At 36.1% G+C, this 27,774-nt stretch overlaps 1 protein-coding gene across 8 annotated transcripts in view; it reads right to left on the bottom strand.

The window, feature by feature from the left end:
- Nucleotides 1-27,774, bottom strand: part of CCDC91 (coiled-coil domain containing 91) — a 516,404-nt gene that overhangs the window by 374,018 nt on the left and 114,612 nt on the right. For 4 of the 8 annotated variants that reach the window (XM_037844945.1, XM_037844940.1, XM_037844947.1 and 1 more), the window contains exons 1-2: nt 17,757-17,802; nt 15,694-15,772 (exon numbers count right to left, since the gene is read on the bottom strand). Coding sequence is in view for 4 of the 8 variants with exons in the window: in XM_037844941.1 (XP_037700869.1) it covers nt 15,694-15,772; nt 17,757-17,786 (109 nt within the window). In the remaining 4 variants the exon portion in view is untranslated. Of the gene's footprint in view, nt 1-15,693; nt 15,773-17,756; nt 17,803-27,774 lie in introns of those variants that run through there. The other 4 variants (XM_037844941.1, XM_037844943.1, XM_037844942.1 and 1 more) reach the window with 1 other exon arrangement.

A 27,774-nucleotide genomic window follows, 5' to 3' on the forward strand; every position in this document is an offset into this window, starting at 1 on the left:
TCACAAGATGAAAGGGCAACAGAAAATCCTGAGGTAAATGGCTTGAGGGATACTTCTAATTCTTTTCATGACCCACCCCAAACACCAGTCTTTGCTTCAAGACCTATAACCATACTAAAGTCCCAACAGGTCCCGAAGGATGAGGTACGAAGCGTGACCCATGAGGAAGTGTGCTATACTCCAAAAGAATTGCATGAGTTTTCCAATTTATATAGACAGAAATCAGGGGAATGAATGTATGTGCAGGAACAGATATTAAGGGTATGGGATAATGGTAGAAGGAATATAAAGTGGGATCGTGCTGAATTTACTGATATGGGCCCACTAAGCAGAGATTCTGCATTCAGTGTTGTAGCTCGAGGGATTAGAAAGGGCATTAACAGTTTAGGTGGTTAGCTGAAACATGCATCAAGAGATGGCTGACATTACCTGAGGTTGAAATGCCAGAACTGCCCTAGTATAATGCAGAGGAGGGGATTCAAAGGCTTAGAGAGACTGAAATGTTAGAGTGGATTTATCATGGAAGTCCTCCTCACACACCCGTGGAATGTCCAGAAGACACACCTTTTATCAGGATTGTGAGGAATAAATTTGTGAGACTTCATTCATCCCTGAAGAGCTCTGTAGTCACCCTTCCCTGTAGGTCAGATATTACTCTGGGAACTAATGTACTGAGGTGGAATCCTTAAACACAATGGGGATAATGAGCTCTCAAGTCAATAAAGCCACATGGCAGCAGTTAATCGCCAAAGATGAGGTGGGCGTGGCTCCCATAATGGAAAACGCTCAAAGCAGCAGTCAAAATAATCTGACTCACAGAGACTACATTGGCTAGTAGATCATGAAGCACCTAGAAGTAAAACAGACGGGCAGTCTACTAAATTCTTGTTTGATCTATATAAACAGAAGAATTCTAGGTCAAGTGAACAAAAATCTACCTTAAATTACAAAAACAGAGAGTCACGGCCCCTTAATCAATTCCCAGACTTGAGACAGTTTACAGATCCAGAGCCCTTTGAATGAGGGCAAGGCCAGGTACCCTTGGGGAAGGACCCTGTTACACTGCCAAAAATTTATACTGTATTGATGATACCATGTTGATTGGATCTAGTGAGCAAGAAGCAGGAACTACTCTAGATTTGTTGGTAAGGTATTTGTGTGTCAGAGGATGGGAGATAAATCCAACAAAAATATGGGGGCCTTCCACCTCAGTAAAATTTCTAGGTGCCCAGTGGTGCGGGGCATGTCAAGATATCCCTTCTAAGGTGAAGGATAAACTATTGCATCTGGCCTCTCCTATGACCAAAAAAGAGGCACAATGCTTAGTTGGCCTCTTTGGATTTTGAAGACAACATATTGTGTTGGCCTGCTACTGGGCCTTAATAGAGACAGAACGCTTAACCATAGGCCACCAAGTTACCATGAGACCTGAGTTACCTATCATGAGCTGGGTATTGTCTGACCCACCAAGCCATAAAGTTGGGCGTGCACAGCAGCACTCCATCATAAAATGGAAATGGTATATACAAGATAGAGCTCGAGCAGGTCCTGAAGGTACAAGTAAGTTACATGAGGAAGTGGCCCAAATGCCCATGGCCCCCACTCCTTCCACCTTACCTTCTCTTTCCCAGCCCATAGCTACGGCATCTTGGGGAGTTCCTTACAGTCAGTTGACTGAGGAAGAGAAGACTCGGGCCTCGTTTACAGATGGTTCTGCACGATATGCAGGCACCACCTGAAAGTGGACAGCTGCAGCACTGTAGCCCCTTTCTGGCATGTCCCTGAAGTACAGTGGTGAGGGGAAATCCTCCCAGTGGGCAGAACTTCATGCAGTGCACCTGGTTGTTCATTTTGCTTGGAAGGAGAACTGGCCAGAGGTGCGTTTGTATACTGATTCATGGGCTGTTGCTAATGGTTTGGCTGGATGGTCAGGGACTTTGAAGGAACGTGATTGGAAAACTCGTGACAAAGAAGTCTGGGGAAGAGGTTTGTGGACTGACATTTCTGGGTGGGCAAAAACATGAAGATATTTGAGTCCCATGTGAATGCTCACCAGAGGGTGACTTTAGCAGAGGAAGATTTTAATAATCAAGTGGATAAGATGACCTGTTCAGTGGATACTAGTCAGCCTCTTTCCCCAGCCACTCCTGTCATTGCCCAATGGGCTCATGAACAAAGTGGTCATGGTGGTAGGGATGGAGATTATGCATGGATTCAGCAACATGGACTGCCATTCACCAAGACCAACCTGGCCACAGCCACGGCTGACTGCGCAATCTGCCAGCAGCAGAGATTCACACTCACTCCTTGATATGGCACCAGTCCACACAGTGATCAGCCTGCTACCTGGTGGCAGGTTGATTACATTGGACTACTTCCATCATGGAAGGGGCAGCACTTTGTTCTCACTGGAACACACACATACCCTGGATATGGGTTTGCCTTCCCTGCATGCAATGCTTCTGCCCAAACTACCATCCATAGACTTACAGAATGCCTTATCCACCACCATGGTATTTTACACAGCATTGCTTCTGACCAAGGAGCCCACTTCACAGCAAATGAAGTGAGGGAGTGGGCACCTGCTCTTGGAATTCTCTGGTCTTACCATGTTCCCCATCATCCAGAGGCAGCTGGGTTGATAGAATGGCATAATGGCCTGTTGAAGACTCAATTACGGTGCCAACTAGGTGGCAATACCTTGCAGGTCTGGGGCAGTGTTCTCCAGGAGGCCGTGATTGCTCTGAATCAGCATCCATTCTATGGGGCTCTTTCATCCATAGACAGGATTCATGGGTCCAGGAATCAAAGGGTGGAAATAGGAGGGGCACCACTCACTATCACTCCTAGTGATCCACTAGGAAAATTTTTGCTTCCTGTCCCTGCACCCTTAAGCTCTGCCGGTCTATAAGTCTTAGTTCCAAAAGGACGTGTGCTTCTACCAAGAGACACAACAATAATTCCACTGAATTGGAAGTTAAGACTGCCACCTGTCCACTTTGGGCTTCTCATGCCTCTGAATCAACAAGCAAAGAAGAGGATTACTGTACAACAGGCAAGGAAGAGGATTATGATCCTGACTATAAAGGAAAAATAGCACTGCAACTACACAACGGAGGTAAAGAAGAGTTTTCCTGGAATACAGGAGATCTCCTAGGGCATGCCCTGTGATTAAAGTCAGGGAAAACTCCAACAACCCATCTGGGCAGGACTACCAATGGCCAAGAAACTTCAGGAATGAAGGTTTGGGTCAGCCTACTAGGCAAAGAACCACGGCCAACTGAAGTGCTTGCTGAGGGTGAAGGGAATATGGAATGGGTAGTGGGAAAAGGTAGTGATAAATATGAACTACAACCATGTAACCAGTTACAGAAATGAGGACTATTATGGCATGAATATTTCCTCCTTGTTTTGAGTATTTTTGTATTTCTCCATAAGGCAAATTTTTTTTTTTTCTATCTTTTCCCCTTACCATATGACATCAGCTGTATTGTTCCTTTAGCAGTATTTAAGTTAAAAGAGATCAAGTTTAAGAATCAATGTCACCCAAGGACGTGCACTCTATTCTGGAGAGATTTAGTGTGTTTCTGATTGTACACAGGACAGCTGAGTATTGAAGATGATATATATTTCTGTTATTGTTCTCTACTAAGAGATAAAGTATGGTTTAAGGTGATGTGTATAACTGCCAAGTTGACAAGGGGTGGACTGTGATGGTTAAGTTCATGTGTCAACTTGGCCAGGTGATGGTGTCCAGGTGTCTGGTCAAGCAAGCACTGCCTAACTGTTACTGTAAGGACATTTGTGGCTGGTTAATTAACCAGGAGGCTGGTTAATTAAATCATAAGTCAATTGACTGCATCTATGGTTGATTACATCAACAAAGGGCATGTCTTCTGCAATGAGAGAATTCAATCAGCTGGATTTAATCCAATCAGTTGAAGACTTTAAAGGGAGAGAAAGATAGGACCTTCACTTCTTCAGCTAGCCAGTGAAGCGTTTCCTGACGTGTTCATCAAACACCTTCATTGGAGTTGCTAGTTTGCTGCACAGAATTTGGACTTGTGCATCCTGCCCTAAGGAATTTGGACTCGTGCTTCCCCACGGTTGCATGGGACACCTTTATAAACATCTCTTGTTGGTTCTGTTTCCCTAGAGAATTTGAACTAATACACAGCCCAACAAAATTAAAATTTCCATCCAAACCAGCTGAATCACCTCATCCACTTTCCCGTAACCTGACCTCAGACTTGACGGACAGAAAATGATGAAAACCTTCATATCTTAAGCAGTCAAACTTTCTGTAGGGGTTAAGTTAGGTTTAAAAAAGCACTATTAACAGGTTTAATGTTTATCCTTGAACATTTTACTGTTTGAAGTACTAAAGTACCTAAAGGTAGTCTCTGTAGCTAATGTGGCCAGGCCCATTATTCAAAACAATCCATCTGAGAATATCCACAATACAACTAGCCGTTACCACTTTCACTTCAAGGAAACAAAAGCTCAAAAGATTTTTTCAATATTAACTTAAATGAAGGACATTTTCATAATGAACTTTTTAAAAATCACTATTTTTTCACATCATCAATGCTTTTATAAGAAAGAAAACTGTTGAATGCATTCTAGTTGGAAGCCAAAAGAATCATATAAGTCAGTACAGAAATCAGAAGTGGGATGAAAAAAGACTCTTATTAGATACAATAGCAATGCCAAAATCATGTAGAATTTTATAACTATAATTAGTTTAGAAGATTTATTTAGGAAAATATCCTAATAATAGGTACAAACCTTTAATACTTAATGTAGAGATTACAACAAAATATACAGAAGAATATCACAATAATAGGTCAAAATTACAACCACCAAAATTACTATCAAATAATGTTTTACACTTTGATATTCAGGAATCCAGAAGAATGAGAAAATCCCAAATACTTCTAAACTCTAAAATTAAATGCCACATGTAGCCAACATTTACTAAGCATTCACTGTGCCCCAGTCCTCTAACACTCAGAGAAAAGTGGGGAAAGGAAGGGAGGTTAAGGTGGTACAAGGAAGATGCCGCTGAATTCATGTAGGAAAGAGACGATGGTGGCTTTGAATGGGGTAGTGACCAGGAAAGTAGAGAGAAATGGATAGATTCCCATGTTTCAATTGACAATAGAACCTATAGAACTTGCTGATGGATAAGATGTGAAAAATATAACCACAAGGAGAGAATAAGAACAGAAAAGAATCTCCAGATTCAAGAATCTCAAGAAATCATGGTACCAACAAAAAGAAAGGATCAGGAATGTAGCATCCACAAAAAGAACAACAATAAGAGTTGGAGACACTGTTTGAGAAGATCAAATACACAACCTTAAAAAAGAGGGAGGAAGTGCCTAAAGACTCAACCTGGATGAACACAAAGTGCAAGGTGGTTTAAAATCCACATTACCAACAGTAGTGTTCATTGGGGTACCAGTCCAGACCCTTTGAACCAAGTGTGAATAGCATACATCAGTCAGAGTCTCAAGTTACGTGAGTATCTATCATACTGAGTCTCACCTTCTTGTAGGCCCTCAACCCTCTGGTCTGGTCACTTGAGAATTGCCACAGCAGAAGAATTTACTGTTTCCAACTACTACAAGGTCTGGAAGTTCAAAACAAGAATCTCAAGGTTGAAGAGGGGGGTGAAGCAGCAGGCTCTATCAGCTTCAGCTCTGGCCTTGGCCTCTGACTTCTATGCCAGAAACTTTAGGTCAGACTTTAAAAAATTTTCCCTTGTCTCATATTGCACATATCCACAGTCCCTATATCTAAAATGAACTCTTCCCTCCCCATGCCAACCCAACTAAGGGGACAGAATGATGACGTCTGTCCTTTGGAAAACTCAGACATGGCCTCATTCTGGACGACTCTCAGGCCCAGCTCTCTAGCTGAACAATGTAGCCTTTATCCTAGTAAAAAACAAGAATTCAATAACTCCAAGGGAAGGCTGACATTCTATACTTCACAGATTCCACCACCAGGATTTGAAATTATAGAACAATCTGTCAACTGAGACCTCTTACTGATCCCGTAAATTTAATGTGAGGACGGTATACATGGTTCATAAGATTCTTCCATGTTGTGCTCAGCTGTAGTTTGCTAATTTTCAAAACGTATAATGTAATATTATATAAATATTCTGCAAAATAGCAAACTTTCTAATTTTGATGAATATTTGGATTGTTTCGAGTTTAGGCTATTACAAACAATATTGTAATGAACATTATCTATACGTTAAAAATATACAATGTCAAAGCTAAAGAGCATTTCAAACTACCATCCTAATTTGCCCATGGTCTGCTTTAAAAGATTTTATTTTGTATAAACCCAAAACATTATCATCACTTGAATGTCATGTGACCAGTGTTTTCTTATGTGTGACTTAAAAATGAAATTTGGTCTTATTCAGAATTAGAGATAATGTATTACTCTATGCTTACATTATTAAAATCAATGGGTGAACTACTTGTTACTTTTAAATAAACTTTCCATTAAGATCATAAAAACAATATAAATTATCACCTAAATTAAAACAGCTTTGCTAAAAATGTGTACAAGAACATTCACTACATGGCCATTTGTAATAGCAAGAGGCTAGGGTAAAATTAACTTGTTATAGGGATAGTGAGCAGTACATCCATACAAAAGAGTATTACGCCAGCACTAAAATGAATCTGGCAGATCTATAAATATTCCTATAGAAAGATCTCTAAGTTATCACAAAAACACGTAAAGGGTGTTTGTAAGTAGCATGCTATCATCTGTGGTGTGCAAAAAGAAGGGGATGATACATGCACACTTGTATCTGCCTGGAAGATCTTGAGAGAGTTACAAATAAACTGGTTACCCGAGTGTGCCAGTTTCAATGTATTATGCCCCCCAGAAAAAGCCATATCCTTTGATGCAATCTTGTGGGGCAGACATTTTAGTGCTGATTGGACTGGAATCCTTTGGGTGTTTCCATGGAAATGCACCCCACCCAACTGTAGATGATAACTCTGATGAGATATTTCCATGGAGGCATGGCCCCACCCATTCAGGGTGGGCCTTGATCAGTGGAGCCATATAAATGAGCTGACAAGCAGAAGGAATTCAGTGCAGCAGTGAATGATGTTTTAAAGAGGAGCTACAGACAAGAGGGACACTTTGAAAGAAAGCACAGGAGTTGCAGATGAGAGACAGTTTGAAGACAGCCATTGAAAGCAGACTCTTGCTCCAGAGAAGCTGAGAGAGGACAAATATCCCAAGTGCAACTAAGAATGACATTTTTGAGGAACTGCTGCCTAGAGAGGAACGTCCTGGGAGAAAGCCATTTTGAAACCAGAACTCTGGAGCACACGCCAGCCGTGTGCCTTCCCAGCTAACAGAGGTTTTCCGGACACCATTGGCCATCCTCCAGTGAAGGTACCCAATTGCTGACTGGTACCCAATTGCTGAGGTACCTTGGACACTTTATAGCCTTAAGACTGTAACTGTGTAACCAAATAAACCCCCTTTATAAAAGCTGATCCATTTCTGGTGTTTTGCATCCCGCCAGCATTAGCAACTAGAACACCTAGTTACATCGGAAAAGGGAACACAATGGGACAGGAGGACTAGGATAAAAAGGAAATTCTTCACTACATACTCTTTTGTATTACTTGCTTTTTCTTTTATGCCCTTGTACTACATATGTGCATGTGTGTGTCTGTCTGTGCAGAACACTAAAAAGTGTATTTTTTTTAGGCCAAAGGAATGTAAAAGCGTCCCTCTTGGCTGTAGCTCCTCTTCAAAACATCACTCGTAGCTAAATGGAAACACGTATTGGTATAACAATCCTAGGCAAAAATTTCTACTGTTACTGAGCCAGATATAAACTGAGATTTGTGTGTGTGGCTCATTTAGGATTAATGAAAAGTCAGAGTACTATCTTCATCTTACAGGAAAAAGATTCACTGCCAAACATTTTTAATAATATAAGAAAATCCCTACAACGTTCTATTTTAAAACTGTACTATTTTTCTTTAAATGTATTCCAAAATATCCTAAAAAGCAAACCACAGTCCTTATAAAAAGCAAATTCAGAATCACTACAGATAATGATTAAACCATAAAATATAGTAAGAAATATCAGTTTAAATAACTGGTAATAATTAAAATAAACAGAAAAGGACCAAATTTGTCTTAAGTATTTATAGTTCTTCACATTACTATTTATGTTATATGTTTATAGCTATGTTTTTTTTAAAAACAAAAATAATTTATTAGGTTAGTAATGAGTCAACTGGACCACACAATTAAAACTAGGTACCATGATTCACCTAGTGGGAGCTACTCATATTACAGACACCGTAATCAGAAAAAAATTAAAAACCTGAAACTCAGAATTCAAAATCTGGAAGAACAGTTAGATATCAGCTGGCCCTTCAATTTACAGATTAGCTAATTGAGCTTCAGAGAAGTTACAAAGGTAATTGAGGGCAAAGCCGAATGCTTCACTGCAGTCAGTGATTTTAACTCTAAACCAAATTATAAGCCTAATCTTCAAAATCATAACAAATATCACTAGTATATTCCCTGTTACATGCATTAATGAAGAAATGCCATGAATTAACAGAAATCTACATTAAAATAACACATATATATACTAATAATTCACAGCTTTATAAAAGCTATCATCTTAGGTGTCATTTATAAAAAACTGGCTCCAGAATAATAGTATATTAATAACTTGGGAAGTAAAGGGAAAATATGGGAGGTAGCAAAAAGAAGCTATCTGGCATTTTTTCTTTCAATTAACCTGTGTAACAACAGTATAGAACTAATATACTAAAACAGAAATCCAGTTTATGCCCTGTCAAAAATGTCTAATATGTAGTATACAAAGTAAAAGGGATAGTAAGTCTCTAAACGTTACTCATACTGCCTATCATAAAGCAGGCATGGGACTATGTAATAAATAACCCTCAAATTTTACCTCAAATATAGATTAAACCAATGAATTAGATCAATATATATTGTTACTACTGGCAAACCAGAGATTAATTTGAAGAAGAAAAATATCGCAACAATTTTTTCTCAAACAAAAATTTGTGGATTCAGGTTCTGAGGCCTTGTAGATGTGTAACACAGATTCTATTGGAAAAACAAGGTTAGCAAGGAGAGTAACTGTATATTAATAAAATGACCGATTTGTTGTCCTAGGTTTTCCTGGACAGGAGAATGGAGAATGGAAAAACTGAACCATGAAATCAAAAAGGCATCTGTCTTCCAGGTTCCTCTCTGCCAATATCTTGAGAAAAATGTTTGAACTTTCCTCTTGGCTTTGTATGCAAATAGCTCCAGATGCAAAGTGAACCACATCTAAGTTATTTGGTTCAACATCTGCTGGTCCAATTCCCATTATTACTTCTAAAGGGTCAGCTTGTGACCGTTTAGTTTGCCCTCTATATAAGCTGTTTTGAAGGAGCTAATTTGGATTAAACTATCTATCTGGACCACTTGTTTTTCCCTTTGATGGTCAATGCATTCTAATGTGGTCTGTGTAGTGCTACAAAGAACTTAGAAACATACTGGAAAGGACAGTATTCAAGGTTTTGCCTCCCACTTCGCCTTCTAGATAATTAACATTTATACATTTAGAAGTAAAACATGAGCAGTCATTTGCCTCTAAAACAGCACCACCCACATTGTACACATGGCAAAGTGACAACATTTTCTGACCTAATATTCTTCCCATGCAACTGCTATCAAAGATTTCAAGCTAAAGTTACTAATTTAAATGTTTGCCAATTGTAGCAATACATTTCATGAAACATCCTGTCCTTTGAGATGACAGCTTTCATATAGAATCAGTGAAAATGGAAAAGGCCCACAGCATATGGTACTCAGCATCTGATACACAGTAGACTTTCAAACATATGACAAATGAATGAATGATTGAACAAATAAAAAACTAAAAATTTAATTTAAAAGAATTCCATGAATACTGAAACTAAGGGTCAACTGAAATCAGAAATAATAATCAAAAACGTACTGACGTCAAATTACCATGAGGTCCATTATTCTTAAAACTTGTAAGGTAAGTAAGTCCTTCTTTCAAAAAGGTACAGGTAGGGAAGAAAAAAACCTTGAACTGAAGTATTATGAGTTGAACTGTGACCCTAAAAAGACAAGTTCAAGTTTTCACCATAGTCCCATGAATGTAACCACATTTGGAAAAAGGGTCTTTGAAGATGTGATTAGTTAAGATGAGGCCACACTGGATTAGGGAGGGCCCTAGTCCAATAGGATTGCTGTCCTTATAAGAAGAGGGAAATCTGGACACAGACTAAACAAACACAAGGAAGAAGGCCACGTAAAAACAGAGGAGGCCGAGCCTGGATTACCCATTTATTAGCCAAGGAACACCAAAGACTGCTGGGAAACACCAGAAGCAAGAAAAGACAAGGAAAGATTCTCCCCTAAATGTTTCAGATGGAGCATGGCCCTGCTAACACCTTGATTTCAGTCTTCTGGGATTTAGAATGGTGAAAAGAATAAATTTCTGTTGTTTTAAACCACCCAATTTGTGGAATATACTTTGCTATGGCAGCTCTGGAAAACTAAGACAACAAGATAAAAGTGAGCAAAAGAGGTGGTGGATACCTGAAACTATCAAACTACAACCCAGAATCCATGAATCTTGAAGACAATTGTACAAAAATGTGGCTTATGAGGGGGGACAGTGGGATTGGGGGGGCCATAGGGATCACGCTCCCATTTGTCTAGTCTGTGGATAGACGAGTGGAAAGGTAGGGGAAGGAAACAAACAAACAGACAAGGGCGCCCAGTGTTCTTTTTTACTTTAGTTGCTCTTTTTCACTTTAATTATTATTCTGGTTATTTTTGTGTGTGTGGTAATGAGGGTGTCGGGGATTGATTTTGGTAATGAATGTACAACTATGTAATGGTACTGTGAGCAATCAAATGTACGATTTGTTTTGTATGACTGCGTGGTATGTGAATATATCTCAATAAAATGAATTAAAAAAAAGTGGGCAAAAGAGAAGAAATCAGAATGCATATATTCTGATACACATATACATATACATGACTATATTCTGATACAGATACATGAACATAAACATGAATATATGTGTGTGTGTATATCAGAAGACAGCCATTCATTCTGAAAAATCTCTTAGTTTCCTAAAAAGTAGAGTATTACCAGACTTACAAATATTTTTAAAAGATAGTTAATTGTTTAAGAAAGAGTTCAAAAAAGGAAAAAAAGATGACTAACCCAAAATAAAATATTTTTCTAAAAAATACAGTGCTATGGTAACCAACTCAAAAACTCTTTGATATTATATGTTATACAACATGTGGGATGATTTTCCTTTGAACCATATTTAGAAAAATAAATAAAAGAAGCTAAAAGAGCTGGATGCTAATATTATTGCTTTTAAGACCCAAAATACATTAAACTAAAATTGACTATTACTTGCTGACAAACAGTAGAACCAGGGGAAAGATAAGAAAAAATGAGCAAAATAGCTCTTCTCCCTTTTAAGGATCTGTGGGTACACTTGTTAATCATTATTTCCAGGACCCTCTATTTAAATTGGGAATAACCAGGAAGGCTAACTGAGCCCCAAAGGTAATTGCTTTTTAGTCATCTTTTAGTAATTATCTAAGATTTCCTCTAACTTTTGATTGAAAGAATATTCAATTGCCCCAAAGAATTAAAAAGAAACAAAATGAGGTAACCGAAAGTCAATCTGGTCTATTAATCATCTAGAAATAATTACTGGTCATTTTTTTATTAACCAGGCACAATACTAGGCTCTTAGAATTGAAAAAAAATTAACATACATTTCAGTCCTCTAAAGCTTAGACTAAAATAGATATTTAGAGAAGGCAGTCATACTGATAAAATGATATACAAAGATACAAATTAGAATAAGCTAAGCACCAAACAAGTGGTACAGAAAAAAAAAAGACACGGTTGTTCAGAAGAAGGAACAGTTAACCAGATAAGAAACAGTTTTAGTGAAATCTCTTTTCTTTTTCTTGATAAAGAAAAATAAAGCTCAAGTAAACAGATGGTGGATGAGAGAAGGTGTCGTTACAATCAGGAGCAAAGGCAAAAAGACAGGAACAGAAATCGTCTAAGAAAACTGTGAATCAGTTTGATGCATAGACTTCAAGCACAGTAGTCAAGACAAGCTGAAGATTACTACTATGAAACAGGCAGGAAAATGCTTGAATAAAGGCAATTCTTCTCCTTGGAGAGTGTTCACTAAAATGAAGTAATTAATTTCACAAATTTACCAAGAGTAAAAGCAATAGGAAAAGAGCAGATGGAGATGGGTAACTTCACGTTCTGTCACCTCTTACTTACATTCTCCAACCCCTATGATAATGGAAGTGTAGAGACACATTTTACAGGTTAGATGCCATACCTGTCAATTGATTAATGAGACCTGAGCCTTGAGATAATCTTTGTAAAGAGCCAACATGCCAACTTTATTTATTCTGATTGGCAATTCATTAATTTCACATCACATTGCAAATAATAACCTGGCATTTTAAAATGGCCCACTATGAAAATGCTGTATTACAGTGCTAATATTACAGTGAGATCCAGATCTTGAGGAACTTCAATTCATTCATTAATTATCCCAGTTTCTATTGTGAGAACATTTCGCCACTACCTGCCAGGCCTGAAGCAGTATAATCATCAGGCACACTAAGAACACTATACTCTTTGCTTAACAAAATCCTTTATTCTAACCCCAAAATGAAGATTTCTACTCTCCCCCAAGTACTCTACAAATTTAAACCAAGTGTTTCTGAGTAATCTTCCTGGATTTTAAACTGTGGTGAAATCTGGTTAATATTCATCTCTCTCAAAAATATTTTCCATAGATATTACAGACAGCTGGGGTGTACATAGATTAACAGACAAGAGGAGAAGAAAAATCTTTTCTATTCTTAAAGCAAAAATAATCTGCCTTAGATCTACCTTACAGTTCCTAGCTTCCTCTGGTCTTTAGTGTGGAAATGCTTAAATCTGTTACGCTAATTAGGTTGTTCACATCACTCTTGTCCAAGCATCTTCCAGATACCTGAATCAGAGGCAAACTTCTCCAACAGCCAGAGGAAGACAAACCATCTTCATCAAAGGAAAAAGATTGCTTTGGCCAAGGAAACAACTACTGTGCCTTTAACTTCGGCCCTTGGCCAGGCTTGTCTTCCTCCATTTCTGCAAGTCACTGAAGAAATTCAGAAAAAAGACCTGAATTTTTTTAAGGGAAACAGAGAGCAAGAGTGTGTTTGTGTATACTTTTGGAGAGGGGCTGTTCTTTAATTCCAATTTCATTAGGCTTTGAGGACTTGACTAACAGAAATTGAGACAGAAGCACAAATATGAGATAATATTCACTCCTGTAGATCAGGAATTACATAATTTGCCCACGATATAAAATTTTCTAGTGCATAGCCACAAATATAGGAAAACTGACTCTTCTTGCTTTTCTAAGAATGGGAGTGCAATTTGGCTTCAACTTCTAATCTACTGAAACCATTTCCTAACAAGCCAGTTAGGACCGTCTATGGGTTTTTTCTCAGCCTCAAAATCTCACTGACCTCCCCACAACTTTTGACAACTTGAAATTTTCTACTCCTAATTCCTGTGTTGTAGCACTATACCAACTCTCCCCTTACTTCTTGGACTTCTCTTTTCCTCCTTGTATTTCCTAATTATGGACATCCAAATTTCTATACTCAAGCCTATTCTTTCTACATATTTTATCTCCAGTGATCTCCTGCAACTTTAACTGTCATGTCAATGGAAACTCCCCAAACCAAAAACTCCAGCCCTGACCTTCCTCCTAAGATCTAGGAAACTTAAGTATACATGTCTAAAAATAAATGAAGGTCCTGTGCTGTACCAAACCAACTCTTAAAAAAATAAGGCCCTATCTTTGTTCATTGTAACATCATTCATTCAGAATCAAGGCTTGAAAATTCCAGAATAAATCTGACTCATCCTCCACCCTCACATCCAGTCAGTCCAGGTGATGCTTGATTCAAAAACAGAGTTACTGAAAAACAACTGAATTGGAACTTGAAAGACTAAATTCCATCCCTAATATTTTTTATGTGTATCAAACTACAAAACATGTTTAAACCACCAAGTGGTCATCTGTACAATGGTGATAGTGTACTTGCCCTGTCTACCTTACAATGAACAAAAATGTGACAACACTCCAACTCTTCCTATCCATTTCTATTACAGACCTCTCAGTCTATTCACTTATTCAGTTATCCATCTATTCATTCATTTTATTCTTAATTATTCATTCTGTGAATATTTATTGAGGGCCAACCATAAGCTAGGCACTATGCTCAACATTTGAGACATAACAATAGAACAGACAAAGTACCTAATCCCACACAACTTATAGTCTAACATGAAAGTCAGATGACAGGTGCACATAGACATAGGAGGAACCTTTGAGAAGGCTTCCCAGTAAAAGAAATACTAAAGCAAGAAATAACACATAAACTTGAGTTAGTATGGTAACGGAGTGGGAGACTATAGCAGCAGAAAGCAAAAGGAGACAATTTCAGGCAAAGGAAGCAGCAGATATAAAGCCCTGGGAACAAGTATGAGCATCCTAACTATGGCATCTCTATTCCCTCATTTGCACTTCTGTTCCATTTATTTTTCTCCCTTCAAAATCATTCCACACCACTTTCCATCTCCGCCTACTGAAATCACATGCATCCTTCAAAAGCTCAGATCAACAATATATGCCCAGTTTCAAGGATAAGATCTGCCTCACAGTAGGCATGAAATAAGCATTCGCTGAATATATGGCAGAATGACAAAATATTAATGAAACCTTCCCAAATCACAAATGCAATCCATATTACAAATATGCATGTGCTTACACTACATTCCCTTGAAGGAAAGAGCCAGACTCTGTTTCTATACCTCTCTATATTCATAATACCAAATGCATAATAAGCACTCAATAAATACTTGTAGGGTGAATAACTCTAATTTAGGACTAGGCAGAGCTGCTAAAGGAAGATATTCTCATCTTCTATTCCTAACTGCACAATGATTTAGTGGAACAAAAAGTCTAAAAATTTCAAAATATTCTTTAGACATGAATTATATTAATATTGACCTTTAGGTCTTCCAAGTAATACCTCTTAATAATGAAACTAATTTAATCTTTTAGATGGCCGTATTTTAATTTTCAATATTTTCGAATGGCTTTATCTCTAAAAACGTCTTGATTTAAATACTGTTGGAGGCAATAAATTATTTTTAGAATATAAGAAGAAGGGAATCTTTAACAAATGAACTGGAAAACCTAGAAAAAATATTCTTTGGTATCTCATCTGCCTAAAACTAAGACAAATTAGGAAATGTAAATGTACTTTAATTACATTTAATGTTCACGATATTATTTTTAGAATCAGGCCTCAAGGCATCATTGCATAATTTGTTAAGCAATCATAATTTGTTATGAAAAAACCTAAAGTAAAAAGTAAATCTGAGCCATTCCATTTTTCAGATGAGAAAAGGCAAAGTGCAAAGAGGTGAGAAATATGCTTTCAAAGAAAAGGCAAAAATGTTAAATGGAAAACAAAAAAATCTTAGAAATTGAATACCAGTACCTGTAGGAAAGGCAGCCCAAGGAATAGCAGGAGATGTTGCTTGGGTTTCACCATTTCCACCTTCAAAAGTTTCTGCAGCCTAAATAAGAAAAGTAAGATTGTTTTAACAGATATGGAAGGTAGAAATGCTACTTAATTGATCGCTTTCAATTCAAAAAGCACATCTTCAGTAACACACAACACATTTTCAAATTCCCTTTGAATACACAACTACTTTTCTGTCTTTATTGCTCCCACCCTCACCACTACTTACCACTCCCAGTACCCATGCTCTATTATCTTTAAGTAAAAATTCTCCTGCCAATGAAATTTTTATTTTATATATCCTTAATCACATTTTCATTTGTGTACATCTAAGCACTCTCAACTCAATGCTTAGTTGAGATTTCTAAACTAAAAAAAAAAAAAAAGAATTTTTCTTTAGAAATCTAGAGATCAAATCTTTTAAATTAATTATCACAAGACTTAACAAATCTGAAGAAATATGATTCATATCTCTTCTTGAATAACCTACTAGCTGGACATACTAGCATTTAATATTTAGAGAATTCCTAAAGCTGACATTTTCAAATAACAATGCCTCCTATTCAATGGTTTAAAAACTATGGGACAGTCAATTATTGAATGTTGAGTTTGTGGGTAAGAGTGCAAAGTTTTCTGTCTCTTAGGTACCTGGGTTATAGAAAAATTATTATTAAAAATAAGAGCTATAATTTCAGTTTGGATCCTGCATTGAGTTGGCAGCCAAGGAGTAGTCAAATGGGGCAACCTGCCACAGGAGCTAAGTGACACACAAGAATACAGTAGCCACTCTCCACAAGCTATGAAAAAGGAACATATTTTATATAGCCAGAGATTGAGACTGTCTATATTTCTCTGAGCATGGTTTAAATAACAGAGACTACACTAGATTATAACCTTCAAATAACTGTCAATGACCAAACAATAAACTAAGTCAGACGATATCTGAAACATGTATTTTCCTTAAAATGTTAAGAATTTTAACAAAATTTAAATGTGACATTTCAATTACATAAGAGACTCAAACACACAACAAAATCTAAAATATTGACAAAAGAGCAGAAATTATACAAAGGTGTTAAAAAAAGAACAGTTTTAGAAGAAACACAGAAAACAGGTATGTCAAACTCTAAACACCTCCATATTGACAGATACTAAAGCTCATTAGAAAACACAATGATCCTAACCTAAAAATTCACACCATTCTTTTATGATATTCAGAATACTGAATCAATTCTTAACATCTTATTACTTATACCATTAATTTCATTAATTACACTCCTTATTTTTTCACAATCTATTTTTTTGCCAAATACCAAACCAGGTACAAGTCTTACTAAAAATTACACAGCTCACTTGATAGTAATTCGAGACTTAGGCTCAGGCATCCTGACTCTTAATCCAGTGTTTTTCCTGCAGGACTATACTGGCTCCATAAAAATAACTGGGTTATAAAATATTTGAAAAAAATGAACACACACTGAAAAGGATTAAGGAAAAGACAGTGCTTTTTCAGCTAAACAATTTCCACTTACAAAGCATCCAACCCAAACCTAAGAGAATAATCTAATAATGCAAGCATACTAATTAGCTCTATAAAGCACCAAAAGCCTAATGTACTTAACATACTAAATAACTCAATTCAGGTATAAACATATTTCATGTGACAGGATCTTCAATACTCATCCCTCATCTCACAAGTATTTCCTAATAGACAAGTATCCCAGCAAAATCATCTGCTGTCAATTTTTTAAAATCTTTTTTAATGTTTCCACCAGTAACACTTAACTCAGTATAAACCATTCCTATGGGCAAGACCAAATATTCAATAATAATAAATCAGTTTTAACTCTCAGAAGGGATATTTACTTTAATTTTCCTTTATTTCATTTTTTTATTCCAGAGTTATATTCAAAAGAATCACAAAAAGATCATCAATGTCAATGATACATACTGTTTTCAAATCAGTTTATTCCACTACATCCCACAAAGTTAAGTTAAAACAGTTAGTTAAACAAAATAAGGTAAATAATAGTACATACCTCAAAACCACCAAAATCATCATCATCCATTCTTCCAGTGGAATCTAGAAAATATCAAAGGACATTGAAATAAGCCCACACACAGACACAATTTATGTCAAACACTTCACCTACTTAAATGTGTATACATTTTGATTTGTAAATGAAAATTATTTCATTCGGGTTAAAACAAACTTTTAGAACTGCTATCTGTGTATATATTTTTAATGCTAAAAGAATGGGCAATTGGCTTTTACTTTCTGGCAAAATTAGCAATTTCTGTAATGTTTCAGCAACCATGTATTTTGCTATTTTATGTTGAGACGCCAGGAGTGGAAAAATATTCTTTTACATTTTAATTTGCTTTTCCCAAATTGGCGCTGGGGTTCAATTCAACAATGCTTCCTGCTTTTTGCATCTATCCCTCAGTTGTCTGGCAACATCAGCACAAACTGCAGCTAAGAACAGAACTGTGGTGAATTTTTGGAAATCTGTGCCCCACCACAAAGGTTCTTCCCTCGGTTTCATGGCCGAGGCTGATTTAGATTTTCAAAATTGATCAGCATTTTTGAGCTGTGGCCACAACTTTTGGAGCATTTTGATATGTGTATTTTTAGACGAAATTGCTTTGCACTAGGCTGATCAAGATAAATCAAGTCATGTATTTCTGAAACACTAGGGATGAGAAAAATACAAATGAATACTCAGAATTCCTGTCTATTCTTAAAAAACGTAAAAGAGACAAACAATAGGATAATACATGCTTTCATCTGTTTTAAATGTATGTCATAAAAGAGAAAGTCCCTGGGCCTTAACAACAAAACACAAGAAGCAGCTTTTATCTAACAAACCATGAAAGAACTAAAAAACCTGAGAAGGTGCAACAAGTAATATTGGAGGTACACATTAACTTGAAAAATAAACTCCTTTTCAATCTATAGTTTGGAACCTATAAATTGAGAATCAATAACTGCCAGTGATACTCGGCCACTAAAACTGGTTTCCTTTTCTGGCTTTCAAAAGCGAACATACCCAAATATTAATTATAGTTTACTTAACTCAATAATACAAGATGGACTTGATTATAGGAAAAAAAACCTTAACTTCTAACTAAATAGCTAAACAAACCTTATGTCTTATGTTAAGCAATCACTCTAAAGGAATTTTCTAAGGTCTTTTGCTTAAAAGTGATGAAGCATTAGTCGTCTATCACCATGCTTTCCCTTCATACTTATATAAACACTAATCTTTTAAAAAATAAAACAAAAAATTGTCAAAGAAAAATAAACAATACAAAACATTTACTTCAAGGATTGTTTTAACAGGAACATAGTTTCTTTTCATAGAAACTCATCGCAATGACAATAAAAGGAATATATATAGACAGAAATATATTATAAAAAGGACATTAAATTAACCATAATACGATAGCAGTATTGTTACCACTGCCCAAAACTTAACAATTTGATGAGTTTTTTAAATATATTTCTGTAAAAAATAAAGCACTTAAAAAATATAACCCATACTTTCAGAAATTTGTGTACAGTGGTTAGTCTAAAATGGAATTAAATCTGCATGTGATTACATTTTTCATAAAACAATTAAGAAAGAAGAGTGATATGGACACTGAGAATTAACAAAGTCAAACTATAAACACCAAGTCTGTCTTTTCCACATGTATCCCCTGACTCTCAGGAGACAATTAAAACATATTTTTAGGTTCTATAATTGCTGTACCCAAATAATATGGTTTCAAAAGAATGGAATTTTTAGAGTAATGATTCAATGTGTTTTTCTAAATCACATCCCAATAAATTATTCTTAAGGTTCCAGAAAAATTGAAAACAAAAACAAATACCCATGCCTAACAATCATTTCAGCTTGTTGGCCTGTGGTAGTGAACCAAATACCATCAGTTCCTAAGTACTGATTTAGCTCTACAAAAGAACATATTAGTGACCACTGATATTTTCTATACCCCAGCAACTTTTACATATTAAAACATAGATTACAGTCTTCCTCTATTTCCCTTTCAAAGAAGTATTAACACATTAAAAAAAAATATGTTCTGAGTTCCTTAAAACACAGTATGAAATGGGCATTATTTTTTAAAGCAATAATCTTTCTCCATGTAATTCAGATTTCAAATCCCATAATAGTTTGTTTCATTCTGAGCATTTAAAAGAGTAGAAGGAAAGAAAAGTAACAGCACTGATTAGTAAAAATCATTTTACAAAATATGAAAATTAAAATTTGGTTTTTAAAAGGAAATATTACATTACAAGTGTAGGCTTCTTTTAGATTCAGTTATTTTAACACATTTAAAACATTTTATCTAAAGAGCATTTATGTGTAATTTTTTAGATAGTTCTAGCATTTAACATGATAATCTATTAAGCTAAAAATATTATAAGAATGCAGCAATACCAAATATACCTGTCATCTATGTTATAGAATCACGAGCTTGGCCAAAAAATTGACAGACTGTAAGTTTCATTCTTTTGTGTCATGGCAGGAAGAGAGATGTATTCTTTGCTATGATCAGATATCTATGCTGAAAGATTTCATAACAGGGTTTAACAACACTCAGACTTATTTATATCTAAATTTAATCTCTTTTGTTGCTCTACTGTATTTTAATTCCCTCCTCTGCTATCTTCATTATTTAATATTATTAAATATTATTATTTAATATTGCTGATATTCTAAAAATATTTTATAAGAAAAGCATACAAAAGAGCAAACATATACACAACATATTAGTATCAATTTTTTATTTAACAACTCTATGAAAAACATCACTCAAGGCCCTCAAAAAGTTTATGGCCTAGTTTGGGGCAGGGAAGGGCAGAGTATAAGAAAAATATGCAAATACAAATTACATGAGCTACAAAAAAAAACCCTTAAAAAGAAGAACATTTTTCTAAGATAGGATAGGAGATTTTTCAGGTGGTATGTTTGGTTGAAAGAATCATGAAATGATTCAGGTAGAGGAAGACATTTGAGATAAATTTCAACAGACATAATAGACAATTTTCAATGGCACATTAAGAATATGCACTTTATTCAAGTCTTTTCCCAAACCTAACTAAAAGATAGCAAAGATTTGTTTTGTTTGCTGCTGCATAAATACAAGGTCTAAGAGAACATGAAATGAGAAAACTGCAATAAATCTGGAACCAAAAGAATGAGTGGTAACTGACTGAGCAAATACAAGAAAGATGAAACCACAAGTGGGGAAAATGAGATTCAATCACATTTATATCACAGAATGCACAAAAGACTCAGTAATGGGAGGCACTGAAAGGTGAAGAAGGTGAGACTATAAACAGGAGTGATAGACATATCCCTAGATACCCTCCCAGAATCTGTCCAGCTCGGTGACTTACAGTTCCTCACCACAGCAGAAGGCTAGAGGTTTATTCCCTAGGTAGCATAAAATACAGGGTATCTGAATTGGAATTCAACAACAGAGACTGATTAAATCAAAGTTATATTAAATGCTAAGACCTATACCACTCAGGAACCAAAATGCTAGCAGCCAGGCTTAAAACCTCTAGTTAAAAGATTAGGCGATTCTTCTCTGGTATATCTCATCAACCCACAAAAAAGGACCTCATCAGATGTGCCACAAAGAAAAAGCTCATTCATGTAATACTACTTTGACAAACACCACCCACATGCACAGAACTTCTCCAATTAGCTTGGGATTCTATTATGAGGCAGAATAGTATAAAAGCTAAAAGAAGAGACTTGTGGAGTCATATTGCCTGGACTCAAATTCCAGCTCCGCCACTTACAACCTGTATAACATTGGGCAAGTTCCTTGAATTCGTGTCGCAGTCTACTTATCTGTCAAAATAAGGAAAATAAGAGTAACTAATTCCTAAAATGCTATGAGGAATAAATAAAACAGATAAAGCACTTAGAACAGTATCTGACATATTCTAAGCATTATAAAAGTATTTGCTTTTATTATTAGAGCCTCTCACTTCCTAAGAGTAGACTGTAAAGGACAACTAAACACATGAAGAAAGCATCTAATATGAAAAAACAGGCCAAACAAACTTTTTATAAAAATAACAAAAACTACATAGGAGATAAAATATTCAAAAATAAAAAATACTATCAGCAATATCTTCAGACATCTAAGAGAAGACAGCACATCCACAAAATAAGAACAGGAAGCCCTAAATTTTCAATAGGTATTTGAAATAAAAATTGTTATTGTAGAAATAAAAAAAAACTTCAGGGTTGGAAAATAAAGTTAAGGAAATCGCAAGTAAAATGTAGAATATAAAAGAAAAAGAGAAGGAAAATTATAGTAAAAAGATAAGAAAATTAGACGATGCAGTCCAGGATACACAGCATCTAATTATTAGGAGTTCTAGAAAGACATAACAGAGCAAACAACAGTTAAGAAATCCTCAACAAAATATTTTAAGAAAATTTTCTAAACCAAAGGATATGATTTCCAGATTAAACGGTTCCATCAAGTTTCCAAAAAAATAGAAGGAAAAACCCACACATCAAGGCACAGTGGAGACAAAGAGAAGATTCTATAAGACTCCAGAGAGATAAAATAGGTTTTATACAAAAGATCAAAAATATAATGGCATTAGATTTCACAACAGCAACACTGGAAGGTGAAAGAAAGGAAATAATGCTTTCAAATTCTGAGAGAAAATTCTTTAAAACACAGAAATCTATAATCAGTCAAACTAACAATTATTAAGTTGAGGGAAGAAGAAAATCATATTTAGACCCACAAAGTATCAAAATAAATTTATTTCCTAAACACTTTTACTTTAGATGCTATGGAATAAACAAAGGGAATAAGAAAGAGGAAGATAAGGGATTAGAAAACAGGAGATCAAACTAAAGGGAGAAGCAAAGGGAATTCTCCCAGAATAATGGTGACGTGAGCAATCAAAATATCCATGGAGCAAGAATAGAGAGCAACCAGTCTAGACTGGAGCAGATCAGAACATTCTTGAAAGAAATATTCAAGCAAATGAAATTAACAGACTCTCATTTTTACCATCATGCACGTAATTTTAAACAAGTAGGGGAAATTTGGAGTTGAATTAGTAATTAGAAAATTGACCAAATGAAAACAGAAAGAAAACAACATATTGTGCAGGAAAAGTAAGCATTATATATTACAATTTCCAGCAGTGAATATAAGTAACTAAGATAAGTATGCCATTTAGAAATACTATAAGGGTAAACACTAAAAGAATCAGCTATATATACAAAACGTGTGTCATAGCAAGCCTTTTACAACTTTAAACCATGGGCATATCTAATTTTTTTTTTTTTTTTAAAAATGATAGTATAAAAACATCATGGCATAAAGAGCCAACTACCTACTATTTCCATCGAAATACTCTTAACAAAAACTCAAGGACGATGGCAGTCTAGAGAGGTGTGAGATTTAGTCCATGCTCTAGGGCAGCTAGTAAATAGCCAGGAACTCTCTGGAAAAACTGTTTGGGGGTTTTGGAGAACACTGCACATCATACATCAGCCATTTATGAATGGAAGGCCCAAGACTGATAACCCACAGCACAGAACTGTAAGTAAATTCTTCCAAGCTGTGGAGACTGGTGCCCCTCCCCTACTGGCATAGCAGGCTGACGCAAGGTCACTCCCTCATAGGAAACAGAAGTCCAGTCTACTAGGAGCAAGAGAAAGAGGTTCAACCATGCTCCAACTGCAGATTTCATTAACAAATACAGACTGCTGAATTCCAGCTCCCAGCCCAGATAAATCCACAATGCAAATAAGAAAGAAACTGCAAGTTCTGTATCAGCCTCACGCCCAGAAAGGAAGAAGTAGCTGACAAAAAAAGAAAAACAAATAAAAAGAAAAAGAAAAATAGAAAAATAGAAGCTTTTGAAGTGGCTAAGCTCAGATTACTGGAAAAGAGATGTACCCTAGGAAAAGGGGCAGAGTCAGGTACCAACTCTGAGTCTTGAATGGTGAACCCAAGGGGCTGGGGACTGGCTCTAAGAATTTTATTTCTTTCTTCCTTCCTTTCTTCCTTTCTTCTTTCTTTCTTTCTTTCCTTCTTTCCTCCTTCCTTCCTTTGTTTTTTTTTTTTTATGGCAGCCCATTAAAGAAAGTAGAATGTATTCTCAGTTTTCAGCCCTACCCCAGGCAACAATGGAAACACGTTGATTGAGAGACAAAGAAACTAATCAGGTGAAGGAGATAGTTCCCTAAAGGGCTTATCTCCCCCAAGAAAAGGCAGGGGCAGGACCCAGCACAAGGGACAGCTCCTCATTCAGAGAATTTAGACTCAGGAGCTGGGATTTCAGCAACAGTTCCAACATACAAAAACCAGAGCCCAACCTATCTCAAACATGCTCTGGACAGGGGTGGAAGTAGGGAGAGTCCTGTAACTTTTCCAGTTAACAAGGATCAGGGAGCTGAAGAGTGGTACCTCTCCCCAAAAAGGAGGGGAGCAAGGGCCAGAAGAGATGATGACTGTTATTTAGAGAATTCAGAAAATTCAGACTCGAGAAGCTGAAAAACAGACACAGTTTAAACCTGCCTTCAGCCTTAGCCTCTGTCTCAACCATGCCCCTGGCAAACACAGGGTCTGCTGAGAGTTAAAGTCATAATACACATATAGAACTGTGGGGAAGAGAGGGCTAACAAGCACCATCTGCTGCACAGGACAGGAAAAGCACAGAATCAGGAGGCTTCAACAGAAGGAATGGCACTCTGCTGGGTTTCATCCCCAGGGAACCTTAATACTGGTCTACATTCCCTTTAAGAGGGCTGGGCCTTTCTGGTCTGGGAAAACCTAACTGGGGTACACCTCCTCCCAGAGTCAGCCCTGCAGATAAAAGTTGCTGGAGGTAGCAAAGAACTGTTAAAAACATATAGAGGCAAAAATCAAAACAAAACAAAACAAACAGCAGATCAACATTCCTTGAGGAAGAAGAGGAAAGAGAAAGCTTTTTTGTGGGGGTGAAACAACTACACAAAAAAAGGCAATCTCAAAAAACTTCCATACAGACAGGACAAGAATCAGAAAAATAAGAGCTGAAAAATCCTGATCAGTTAAACAAAAGCTATGCTAGAGCTCTAGAATAAGTTGAACCAAATGCCAAAGAACAGTTAAGAGAACAAACCCAACCAACAAGAAAACCCTAGACAAAAGAGAGAAAATGACCTCCAGGTAACTAATCAAAAAAACAGTTGCTTAGACACTAGCAAGAAATCATGAGTCATACTAGGAAACACAAAGATATGGCTGAGTCAAAGGAACAACCTAAAATGTCAGAAGAGATACAGGAGTTGAAACAATTAACTTAAAAAGTTCAAACATATCTTCTAAATCAATTCAATGAGGTGAAAGAAAACGTGGCAAAAGAGATAAATGAAATAAAGAGAACACTGGGTGACCATAAGGAAGAAATCGAAAGCCTGCAAGAAAAAAAAAAAAAGACAGAAATTATGGCAAAGGAAGACTCAAAAGAAAAGATGAACGACACTGGAGACATACAACAGCAGATTTGAAGAGGCAGAAACTAAGTGAACTAGAGGAAACAAAACCTAAAACCCAGCACACAAAAGAAATAGGGAAAAGAATGCAAAAATAGGAGCAGGATTTCAGGGAACTGAATGACAACATGAAGCACAAGGATATATGTGTTATGGGTGTCCCGGAAGGAGAAGACAAGGGAAAGGGGGCAGAAAGAATAATGGAAGAAGTAAACCAAAAACTTCCCAAATCTTATGAAAGACATAAAATTACAGGTCCAAGAAGTGTAGCATACCCCAAACAGAACAGTTCCAAATAGACTTACCACAAGGCACTTACTAATCATATTGTCAAATACCAAGCACAAAGAGAGAATTCTGAAAGCAACAGGAAAACAGCTATCCATTACATCCAAGAGAAGCTCGATAAGGCTAAGTGTGGATTTCTAACTAGAAAGCACGGAGGCAAGAAGGCAATTGTATGCTATATTTAAGATACTGAAAGAGTAAAACTGCCAACCAAGAATTCTATATCTGGCAAAACCGTCCTTCAAAAATGAGGGAGAGTTTAAAATATATACAGATAAACAGACACTGACAGAGTTCTTGAACAAGAGACCTGTTCTACAAGAAAAACTAAAGGGAGGGCTAAAGGCAGACATGAAAATACAGGAGAGAGAGGCTTGAAGAAGGGTGTAGAAATGCAGATTAGCAGTGAGGGTAACTTAAAGAGTAAAAACAAAACAAAACAAAACAAAAAAAATAGTAAGATATGACATAAAATCCAAAGGACAAAATGGTTGAAGAAACTACTGCCTATACAGTAATAACATTAAATGTTAATGGATTAAACTCTTCAATCAAAAGGCATAGACTGGCAGAAAGGATTAAAAAAAAAAACAGGATCTATCTATATGCTGTCTACAAGAGACTCACTTTAGACCCAAAGACAAAAATAGATTGAAAGTGAAATATTGGAAAAAGATATTTTATGCAATAACAACCAGAAAAGAGCAGGGGTAGCCATACTAATATCAGACAAATTAGACTTCAAATGTAAAACAATTAAAAGAGGCAAAGAAGGACACTATTAATAAAAGTGACACTTCATCAAAAAGATATAACAATCATAAATATTTATGCACCGAACAATCACAAATATTTATGCACCTAGCCAGGTGCCCCAAAATAAAAGGGGCAAACACCGACAACACTGAAGGGAGAAGGAGACACCTCTACAGTAATAGTTGGAGACATCAATAGAACACTCTCATCAATGGACAGAACATCTATTAGAGGATCAATTTAAAAAAAAAAAGAAATCTTGAATAAGATGATAAATGAACTAGACTTAACAGGCATTTACAGAACACTGCACTCCAAAACAAGAAATTACAAGAGAAATCAGTAAATACCTTGAGGCAAATGAAAATGAGAACACAACATATCAAAAGGCATTGCTGCAAAGGTAGTGCTGAGAGGGAAATTTATTGCCATAAATGCCTATATTAATAAAAAAGAAGAAAGAAAAAAAAAATCAGGAACTAGAGAAAGAACAGCAAGCTAACCCCAAAGCGAAAAGAAGGAAAGAAATGACAAAAATTAGAGTAGAAATAAATGCAATTAAAAACATGAAAACAAAAGAGAAAAATCAACAAAACCAAAAGTTAGTTCTTTGAGAAAATCAACAAAAATTGATGGGTCCTTAGCTAGGCTGGCAAAAAAAAAAAAAAAAAAAAAAAAAACAGAAGATGCAAATAAATAAAATCAGAAATGGGAGGGGAGACATAACTACTGAACCCACAGAAATAAAGGACATAATGAGAGTGTACTATCAGCAACATATGCTAACAAACTAGACAAGTTACATGAAATGGACAACTTCCTAGAAAAACATGAATAACCAATAATGACTCAAGAAGAAAGAAGGCCTCCACAAAAACCAATTATAATTAAAGAGACTAAATCATTCATCAAAAAACTGCCAAGAAAGAAAAGTCCAACATTAGATAGTTCGCATATGAATTCTACCAAGTATTCGTGAAAGAATTAGTACCAATCCTGCTCAAACCTTCAAAAAAATTCAAAAGGAGGGAAATCTACATAACTCATTCTATGAAGATAACATGACCCTAATACCAAAGCCAGGTAAAGATAATGCAAGAAAAGAAAATTGCATACCAAACTCTAATGAATATAGATGCAAAAATCCTCAACAAAATACCTGCAAATGAAATACAGCAGCAAATTAAAGAATTATACACCATGACCAAGTGGATTATGTTCCAGGTATGCAAGGCTGGTTCAACACAAGAAAATCAATTAATGTAATATGCCACAGCAGTAAATCAAAGGGGAAAAAACATGATCATCTCTATTGATGAGGAAAAGGCATATGACAAAATTCTACAATGCTTCTTGATGAAAACATTTCAAAGTGTAAGAATGGAAGGAAACCTGCTCAACATGATAAAGGGAATATATGAAAAGCCCACATCTAACATCTTCAATGCGAAAGATTGAAAGCTTTCCCTCTAAGACC

This window comes from Choloepus didactylus, chromosome 8, assembly GCF_015220235.1.
Source record: "Choloepus didactylus isolate mChoDid1 chromosome 8, mChoDid1.pri, whole genome shotgun sequence".
In the NCBI taxonomy this organism is placed as follows: domain Eukaryota; kingdom Metazoa; phylum Chordata; class Mammalia; order Pilosa; family Megalonychidae; genus Choloepus; species Choloepus didactylus.